General features: G+C 43.2%; 1 protein-coding gene across 4 annotated transcripts; it reads right to left on the reverse strand.

The window, feature by feature from the left end:
- Positions 1-1,376: 1,376 nt before the first annotated feature.
- LOC110527869 (serine/threonine-protein phosphatase 4 regulatory subunit 2-B) lies at positions 1,377-7,884 on the reverse strand. Of its 4 annotated transcripts, none has more exons than XM_021609449.3 (9): positions 7,494-7,884; positions 5,980-6,061; positions 5,617-5,787; positions 4,938-5,031; positions 4,769-4,806; positions 3,758-3,832; positions 3,495-3,623; positions 3,144-3,400; positions 1,377-2,915 (listed from the first exon to the last, which is right to left on the reverse strand). In XM_021609449.3, exons 1-9 carry the CDS (start codon positions 7,528-7,530, stop codon positions 2,569-2,571), a joined length of 1,230 nt encoding a protein of 409 aa, XP_021465124.3. In that variant the 5' UTR covers positions 7,531-7,884; the 3' UTR covers positions 1,377-2,568. The 4 variants fall into 4 exon arrangements, with proteins under 4 accessions (XP_021465124.3, XP_021465125.3, XP_090097061.1 ...); XM_021609450.3 differs by having other exon boundaries at positions 7,470-7,839; XM_090240935.1 differs by having other exon boundaries at positions 4,266-4,806; positions 7,494-7,593.
- Between the last annotated feature and the right edge of the window lie 2,398 nt (positions 7,885-10,282).

Here is a 10,282-nt window from a genome sequence, read left to right on the forward strand (position 1 = left end):
TCTGAGGGACTATGACAAATCTTTTCAGCCTCCTGAATGGAAAGAGGCATTATCATGCCTTCATCACGACTGAGTTGGTGTGTTTGGACCATGATAGATCCTTAGTGATGTGGACACCAATGAACTTGAAGCTCTTGACTGGCTCCAGTACAGCTCTGTTGATGTGAATGGGGGTTTCCTGTAGTCCAGGATCAGCTCATTTGTCTTGGTGGCGTTGAGGGAGAGGTTGTTGTCCTTCCACCACACTGCAAGGTCTCTGACCTTCTCCCTAAAGGCTGTCTCATTGTCGTCGGTGATCAGGCCTACCACGCCGTGTTGTTGGCAAACTTAATGGTGTTGGAGTCGTGGGTGAACAGGGAGTTCAGAAAGGGACTAAGCATGCACCTGAGGGAGCCCCCGTTTTGAGGGTCAGTGTGGTGCATGTTTTGTTGCCTACCCTCACCAGCTGGGGGTGCCCCATCAGAAAGTCCAGGATCCAGTTGAAGAGGTGAGCTTGGAGTGTACTACGGTGTTGAACGCTGAGCTGTTGTCAACGAATAGCATTCTCACATAGATTTTCCTCTTGTCCAGGTGAGAAAGGGCAGTGTGGAGTGCAAGAGATTTTTGTATCTATTGGGGTGGTATGCAAATTGGAGTGGGTCCAGGGTGTCTGGAATGATGCTGTTTATGTGAACCATGACCAGCCTTTCAAAACATTTCATGGCTACAAATGTGAATGCTACAGGGCGATAGTCATTTAGACGGGATACCTTGGCGTTCTTGGACAGACTATGGTGGTCTGCTTGAAACATGTAGGTATTACAGATTGGGTCAGGGAGTGGTTGAAAATGTCAGTGCAGACACCCGCCAGCTGGTCAGCACATGCTCTGAGTTCGTGTCCTGGTTATCTGTCTGAATGTTAACATGTTTAAAGGTTTTACATCAGCTACAGAGTGTGATCACAGGAACAGCTGGTGCTCTCATTCATGGTGCAGTGTTGCTGGCATCGAAGCCAGCGTAGAAGACGTTTATCTTGACTGGTAAGCTTGCGGCACTAGGCAAGCTCGCGACTGGGTTTCCCTTTGTAATCTGTTTGCAAGCCCTGCATCAGAGTGGGTGTAGTAGGATTCGATCCTGTTTTGATGATTCGTTGGGAGGGCGTAGCGGGATTTCATACAAGCTCAATATGGACTGGTAGTACAACCGGAACTACATGTTCAAACATGACATAGAAATCTGACAGGGTAATCAGTTGATTACTGATCGCCTTGAACTGAGCATTTGACCACATAATAGCTAACCCGGATTAAGAAGCTCACGTCTTCAGCAACACATTTATTAGAATAAGTCGGCAGAGATGTCAAGATGGAAGGCCTCAAGAAAGAACGCATGACCACTTTTTTTTAATTTTTTTTTTACATTTATTGCTTTATCTGAATACCGCATTGAAAGCCCAATCATTCAGAGCATACACAAACTATACAATTATATATGGTTTCACAAAGGCAGTGAACATATACTGTATCACAATCTACAAAAATCTACTTTACAGAAATTTAAAATTCTACATATCAAAAAGTACAGCTGCAGAAACAGGTGTAAAGCTGGTAACCAGTAAATGCTCTGGATATCTGTCAGTCAAACAACTTGGTGACATCACAATACAAAGCAGAAGTCATCTTTGTACTTACAGCTGGTTTTGGAAATGAAATAACTGGCTGTCAAAAAACATATTTTCCAAAATAAGTAATTCAGTTGAACTGTTCATATAAATGATGGTTCAATGCACCCAAAATGATATGTTACATTTTAAGGTAAAAGGTAGCATGTTATATTACTCTGAGTTGGGTCGGTAGTGTATCATCGCAAAGAAAATAGATGCAATTAAAAAGGAGAATAAGGACACATGGAAAATCTATTTCAATACTCCCAACTCACGAGGAAAATGTATGGGGGGGGGAACAAACAAACAAGGAAATATACATTTTTTTCAACAACCAAGATGGCGGCACGAGTAAAAACAGTGGTATGAGCTGGATGCTAAGGCTTGTGCTTCAGTCAGAAACAGAAATGATTCTAGCTAGTTCATCGCCGGAGTGATTAACTGAGCATAAATAATGAGGAAGTTAATTAGCGGCGATAGCTTTGTCTCGACTCTGGTGTGGCAGAGGTGATAATCCACAGAGAGAAACTGGCTACAGGGAAAAAACTGCCTGGTTTACTTTTCCTGACAAATGCTTAAACTGATGAGGGAAAAAAGCCAGATGAACACCCCGACCTATCAGCACAGCCACAACAAACATCATCTGAAACCCCAAAGACTGATCAAGGCTGAAACAAAGACCTCCAGAGACCACAAGCCTTAAAATGAAAACTCTAAATAGTGTAGGCAAAAAAATCCAGTTTGTATTTGATTCAAAATAAAAAATGTTTATGCCCACATCAGGTGGTCATTTTGAGGAGTGCCCAAAATGTAGACAAGGCGTAAAGTATCTAGGGAACCAGGATGGCGCATCCCCTTCACCGGTGACACTCAAGCTGGACTTGAGGACAGATGTTCTGAATAGTCAACAGATGGATACTGAGATCCTAGTCCTGCTCCATGGGCTCCTCACTGGTCCCAGTGTCCAGGCTACCGCTCTCCATGGCGCCCTCTGCAGGTGGCTCAGAAGTACTGCTGGAGGGAGCAGAGGCTCTCTCTTCCCTGGCTCCACTCTCCTCACTGCTACTGCTGCTGACACTACTGCTGCTGCTGACTGGGTCACTGCCCTCATCACTTTCCCGGGCCTCAGGGCTCTCCAGGACGCCAGCAGGGGCCTGCTGTTCTGACTGGTCCATGTCATTACATTCCTCTTGGGAGCCACAAGGAACCTCCCTCTCTGCCTGCTCGTCCTCCCCGGGCCCTGCTGGTGGCTCCAACTGTGTGCTCGATGGCTCTGTGGGACAGGCAAGGACACAGAAATAGAGTTAGTAATGTTAACTGCATAAGGGTTGATGTAGATCTGGCAAGCAGATAAGCTGAACCTGCGATGAACACCTCCGAATTCTGCCAATTCAGGCAACTCCTGGTTCTGCTCATACACGTACTAATATCCACAAAGGATTGTACCAGCAATGCATGTTGGCATGATTGGTGAAAATAAAGAGTGAAAAACAAGTCCTACCTTGGTCTTCACAAGTCCCAGCAGTACTGGGAGCCTCACTTCTCTTCTCGTCATCCTCCTCCTGGACCATAGACTCTGCCTCTTCCGACAAACTGTCATTGTTGCCGTGTCTGAGGGTGTCCCCCTCCTGATCATCCTCTTTGCTGAACTTGAGCCTCTTCACCTCGTGTTGCTCCGCCTCCATATCCTCTTCTTCCTCGTCGTCATGGTGCTTGTTCTTCACAGAGCTCCCCTGGGTACCTGATGCCGACACCTCACTGAGAGAGCGAAGATTCATCACACATTCAATTCATCAAAAGAAAAAAGTAGGAAGTGAGTATCACACGGTCTGTTGGGTAGCAACTGAAGTACCTGGAGGGTTTGTCATGTCCCTGCTCTATGGTAGGGTCTTTGTTTTCTGTACTGTCCGGTAGGCCGTTTGTCGCTAGAGAGAGCTTTGGTCTGTTCAGCGGCCTGGGGGTCCCTGGGCCATTCACTTTCCTGCAAGAAAATAGAGGAAGAGTGAAAGAAATGTAGTGTAAGAAAAGTGTCAGAAATGTGAGTGGTTTACCTTTAGGCAATTATCACTGAGGAAACTAGGGTGAGAAAATAGGAACCTGTCATTTGAGCTTTACCTCTCCGTAAAAGCAGATGCGTTCCCAGGCAACATAACACCATTCATTCTATTCACACCACTGCATCCGTTTTTCCTTCATGACAGAGAGAAACATACAGTAATACAATATTTTACTTCATATAAACTATACTGAACAAAAATATAAACGCAACATGTAAAGTGTTGATCCCACGTTTCATGAGCTGAAATAAAAGATCCCAGAAATGTTCCATACACACAAAAAGCTTATTTCTCTAAAAAGTTTACATCCCTGTTAGTAAGCATTTCTCCTTTGCCAAGATAATCCATCCACCTAAAAGGTGTGGCATATCAAGAAGCGGATTAAACAGCATGATCATTACACAGGTGCACCTTGTGCTGGGTAAAATAAAAGGCAACTAAAATGCAGTTTTATCACACAACACAATGTCACAGGTGTCTTAAATTGGGGGAGCATGCAACTGGCATGCTGACTGCAGGATATCCACCAGAGCTGTTGCCAGATAATGAAACGTTTATTTCTCTACCATAAGCTGCCTCCAATGTCATTTTCGAGAATTTGGCAGTACTTCCAACTGGCCTCACAACCGCAGATCACGTGTAACCACGCCAGCCCAGGACCTCCACATCCAGCTTCTTCACCTGCGGGATCATCTGAGACCAGCCACCCGGACAGCTGATGAAACCGAAGAGTATTTCTGTCTGTAATAAAGCCATTTTGTGTGGGGAAACTCATTCTGATTGGCTGGGCCAGCTCCCCGGTGGGTGGGCCTATGCCCTCCCAGGCCCATCCATGGCTGCACCCCTGCCCAGTTGTGAAATCCATAGATTAAGGCCTAATGAATTTATTTCAATTGACTGATTTCCTTATATGAACTGGAACTAGGTAAAATCGTTGAAAGTGTTGCATGTTACATTCATATTTTTGTTCAGTATAAATACCATGAATCACCTATTTGTAAAAATGTTTCATATATATAATTATTGTCCTTATTGTCCGTATAACAATAAGGACAAAAACAACACTTACTCTGAAGTAGGATGCACACAGCTGACCACCATCACATTCTGGAAGAAGAAAAACCCTTCAACACAAACACTTCAAAATATAAATACTATACAACATATAGAGACTATACACATCTAATCTAGTATAACACTGCACAACTGCTCCTAAACTGACATGGCACTCCACTCACCTTCTCAACACCTCTGAGGAATTTCTCTGTCCCTGTGTAATTTCTCTTGGGTTCTGTAAGCAGCTCACACAAACGCTGAATCGTAAATGGAATTCTGAGGGAAGTAAGTAAGGAGGTTATTTAAATAAACCTGAGGTAGGGCTAGCTCAAGAAAAAAAGTGAAATTAGATAAGTATAAAATAAACTATAATGACATGCGTGTTTACAATATGGTTGCCATTGGGGAGGCAGGTAGCCTAGTGGTTAGAGCGCTGGGCCAGGGGTTAGCGCGCTGGGCCAGGGGTTAGCGCGCTGGGCCAGGGGTTAGCGCGCTGGGCCAGGGGTTAGCGCGCTGGGCCAGGGGTTAGCGCGCTGGGCCAGTAACCGAAAGGTTGCTAGATCGAATCACCGAGCTGACAAGGTAAAAATCTGTCGTTCTGCCCCTGAACAACGTAGTTAACCCACTGTTCCTAGGACATCATTGTAAATAAGAATTTGTTCTTAACTGACTTGCCTAGTTAAATAAAGGTTAAAAAAAATGTAAAATACATTTGAGCACTACAGTGTGTCACCTAGAAATGCCTCTCCAGTAGATGGCGCCCTTGTACAACCACCACAAAGTCAGCAACGTTAACTCTTTAGATGCCATGACATGATCACAAGAAAACAGTCGATTCTAAAAGGTTATACTGGTACCTACCCATTGTATCCATTCACAATCTTCAGTATCCTCTCCTTCATGTCCTCAAATGGAATGGAGTCCACATTGGGATTGGCTACCCCCCTTTGATCGGGTGCTGAGGCATTGAAGTCGTCCATCACCTTCTCCAGTTTGAAGAGGAAATAGCTTTTAAACTGAGACCACTGAACACTGGAAAGACAGAGCACAGATCTCTTAACAAAAGTGATACAGCACATGCAGAAGAGAAGACTAGGCATGATCTAGGACTACGCCTCATATAATTTGAACCAGTGATGTTGAAGTTATCCCACTGAGCATGCTTCATCCTCTCACATGCATGATATCTGTAGCTCCAAGCTTGTCAATATGAACATTCCTTACATGGTTTCTCCAGTCTTCGCAACATGACACAGAAACTGGTCGAGCAGTGGTGCCACTTCTTTCTTCCCTTTATTGTCAAAGTCTAAAGAGAACAGTGATATCAAGTCAGTTAGCACAACACAACAGAGCAGGGAACTTTGGATAGATTGGCTTGATTATGAAACCATTGACTCTAACGTTAATGATGACTTGTGACTACAACACTGTCAGTGTGTTCATGCTATTTATGCAGCAGTAGTTTGTGTCGGGGGGCTAGGGTCAGTCTGTTATAATCTGGAGTATTTCTCCTGTCTTATCCGGTGTCCTGTGTGAATTTAAGTATGCTCTCTCTAATTCTCTCGGGAAGACCTGAGCCCTAGGACCATGCCTCAGGACTACCTGGCATGATGACTCCTTGTTGTCCCCAGTCCACCTGGCCGTGCTGCTGCTCCAGTTTCAACTGTTCTGCCTGCAGCTATGGAACCCTGACCTGTTCACTGTGATTACTATTATTTGACCATGCTGGACATTTATTAACATTTGAACAGCTTGGCCATGTTCTGTTATAATCTCCACCTGGCACAGCCAGAAGAGGACTGGCCACCCCTCATAGCCTGGTTCCTCTCTAGGTTTCGGCCTTTCTAGGGAGTTTTTCCTAGCCACCGTGCTTCTACACCTGCATTGCTTGCTGTTTGGGGTTTTAGGCTGGGTTTCTGTACAGCACTTTGATATATCAGCTGATGTAAGCAGGGCTATATAAATAAATTGCAGCCATTTAGCTCACCAGCTCAAGAAATGAAAATTCCAAATGGAGCCGATCGACTTAGCCTAGCTTGCTAACTGTGACACCAACTGAAAATGTAATTGTGTTCTCATAAACCTTTATAGCTACCTACCCAGCGAGCTCGCTAAGTGTGGCCATTGTCATCGGCCAAGTTAAGTGAACTCAAACTTGCAAGCTAGCATGTTAGCTAGCTCGCTGGACAACTTGTCAGTTAGCTACATAACATCAACAATTAGTTGGGCTTACCTTCATGATATTGTCTTACTGGCTAGTTAGCTAACTAGCGTAGTCAATAGAAAAATCACAAGCCAACTAACTGGAAATGGTAGCTAACTACCAATGATATATACACATCATTGCTAACTACCGGTAGCTAACTTAAACAGTTCATTAGTTTGCTAACGTTAGCTAGCTAAGCTAACGTTAGCAGTGCGATGGAGTTGTCAACAGAACCATGGCTAACTAGCTAGTTAAATTGTTGAATTCAGAAATAAATATATAAACCTCTGGAGGTTTGAGAATTGATAGCTAGTTACCTTTAAGCTAAAGGGGAAACGCTAACGTTAGTTAGCAACTATGCTTATTCTTCCGAATGTTAGCATTAGCTGACTAGCTAACATACGCTTATAGCTAGCTAACGTTAGCCACAGTCAACACCTTCTGGCAATATAACCACTGTAGTATAGAATAAAGTAAAACAAAAAGTCTGACTTTCTTTAAATATTACGTTATTCATAAGAACCCCAAAAACCTTTAAGCGCCTCTTGAAGTGAGTCAATTTCCATCATGTTGTTGTCCTCTGTCAATCTCTTGGAGCAAGAGGCAGACTAGTGGTGGCTGCGTTCAACACAAAAAAATAGTGGGTTCGTCCTCCCTGGGATCCTTGGGACGTCCATAGCCCACATTGAAGTTGAAATCTAAAATGGTTTTAAGGTTAGTATGTAAGGATTATGGTATGGATTAAGGTTCTAACAATGCGATATAACAATGAGATGTGGGTTTAGTTATACAAATCTTTGGTTAGGGTATGGACGTCCAAAGCATCCCAGATAGCGCTGCCCCATAACATGTAAAGGGAAGAAGAAGCGTTTTAATATGGCGCTCGTGAGGTCATTGCGGATAGTTCAGAACGCAGAAAGTACAGGGAGTACACGCTGCTGTTCAACAAGTTGCAAAATACATTAAGCAAAGGATCATTGGAATGCAGAAAGTACAGGGAGCACGCTGCTGTTCAACAAGTTGCAAAATACATTAATTGATCATTGGAACGCAGAAAGTACACACTGCTGTTCAACAAGTTGCAAAATACATTAAGTAAAGGATCATTGGAACGCAGAAAGTACAGGGAGTACACGCTGCTGTTCAACAAGTTGCAAAATACATTAAGGATCATTGGAACGCAGAAAGTACAGGGAGTACACACTGCTGTTCAACAAGTTGCAAAATACATTAAGGATCATTGGAACGCAGACCAGATGAGGGTACATTCAACAAATATCATCCAACAAAGTGAATATTCTTCAAATATGTTGTGATGTATGTATTATAACATACCCCACAATGTGGTTACTAAAGTCCGATTTGGATGTACTATTTTTGGCTGTATAACATATACAAGTGGTCCATTTTCAGGTTTAGAAGAAGTGACTGATAAAGGCTAACTTCCGTTCGTATAAACTGGCATACAGAAATCGGTGGTGCTAGTCAATACTGTTTTTAACTGTAATGCAGTCGATTGTTAAAGACATCAGGTTTGACTTGGCATCCATACAAACGTCATACTCCGATTTTTACCTCAACATAGTGTGAAATACACATAAACAAGAGCCTAAATGTAGGCTAATTTTGCTGGGGGATGAGAGGATACCCAGGATCTCGACCCACGGTCCTTTCCCCCCATGCATTTCCATGGCAATTATATTGTTTCGGGTCGAGTTCAATAGTTTCAATGCATTATACCGCTATTGACATCTCTACCACAGCTAGAATAATGAGACATATTTTTCACTGGAAGTATAAATGTGAAGCATTCGGTTGGCGTTTCCACTCACTATCAAATATGGCGGGCAGTGGAAGAAGATGGAACGAGATGGATTTTGGCCAACATTCTGCAATTTTTCTCATCGATTAAACATTTGATTTCAATACAGTTGTCTGTTACCAAAACTACAATATGATATGAACAGAGTGGACTAAGTTTTATAGACTTTACCCTTTGCAAAAGTTTTTTTTAATCGCTCCGTTTAAGAGTGCAAAGGTGAATTGAGTTACTGCACACGCGCACTTTAGATTAGGCGTTCCCTAACAGACATGGAGATGTTTACTAGAATGAGCCAATAGGATATCGCTAGTCCGTGCTTGGCTCTGCCCACTATGACTCATTTGTTCCCATTGTAAACGAAAAGTTGTGGTCTATCTTGGTTTAGATATACAAATCTTTGTCACTACATTCCAGAAGGACAAGTATCTCTGCTGCACTAAACCAATCAGGCCTTTACGGTAGAGTGGAAAGTCGGAAGCCACTCCTCAATAAAAAGGCACATGACAGCCCGGTTGGAGTTTGCCAAAAGACACCTAAAGCACTCTAACTAGGAGAAACAAGATTCTCTGGTCTGATGAAACCAATATTGAACTCTTTGGCCTGAATGCCAAGCTTCATTTCTAGAGGAAACCTGGCACCATCCCCACCGTAAACCATGGTGGCAGCATCATGCTGTGGGGATGTTCCTCAGCTGCAGGGACTGGGAGACTAGTCAGGATCGAGGGAAAGATGAACGGAACAAAGTACAGAAAGGTCCTTCGCACCTTCCAACAGGAAAACAGCCCTACGCACACAGCCAAGACAACGCAGGAGTGGCTTCGGGACAAGTCTCTGAATGTCCTTGTGTCCCTGCCAGAACCTGGACTTGAACCCAATTGAACATCTTTGGAGAGACCTGAAAATAGCTGTGCAGCAATGTGCCCCATCCAACCTGACAGAGCTTGTGAGGATCTGCAGAGAAGAATGGGAGAAACTCCCAAATACAGGTGCCAAGCTTGTAGCGTCACCCAAGAACACGAGGCTGTAATCAATAGCTGCCAAAGGTGCTTCAACAAAGTACTGAGTAAAGGGTCTGAATACATATGCAAATATATTTAATATTTTTTTATACATTTGCAAAAATGTCTAAAAACATGTTTTTGCTTTATCATTATGGGGTATTAGGCTGTAACGTAACAAAATGTGGAATAAGTCAAGGGGTCTGAAAACTTCCCGAATGCACTGTAGGCAGATGTGTCTTTCCAAATAATGTCCAATCAATTGAATAAACCACAGGTGGACTCCAATGAAGTTGTAGAAACATCAAGGATGATCAATGAAAACAGGATGCACCTGAGCTCAATTGAGTCATCGCAAAGGGTCTGAATACTTAAGCAAATCAGAGTTTGTTTTTTCTTTAAATAAAATGTGCAAAAATAACTTTGCACTTTGTCATTATGAAGTATTGTGTGTAGATTGAGAGAGGATATTCATTTAATCCATTTTAGAATAAGGCTGTA

This window comes from Oncorhynchus mykiss, chromosome 7 (assembly GCF_057628025.1).
Source record: "Oncorhynchus mykiss isolate SJ-2025 chromosome 7, ASM5762802v1, whole genome shotgun sequence".
Classification (NCBI taxonomy): Eukaryota; Metazoa; Chordata; class Actinopteri; order Salmoniformes; family Salmonidae; genus Oncorhynchus; species Oncorhynchus mykiss.

Coding starts and splice junctions, on each gene's coding strand:
- LOC110527869 (XM_021609449.3), bottom strand. CDS start 7,530: ATGATGGAAATTGACTCACTTCAAGAGGCGCTTAAAG. Junction 6,062..7,493: donor ACTTCAAGAGGCGCTTAAAG/GTTTTTGGGGTT, acceptor TGTTCTCTTTAG/ACTTTGACAATAAAGGGAAG. Junction 4,807..4,937: donor TCCTCAGAGGTGTTGAGAAG/GTGAGTGGAGTG, acceptor TTCTTCTTCCAG/AATGTGATGGTGGTCAGCTG.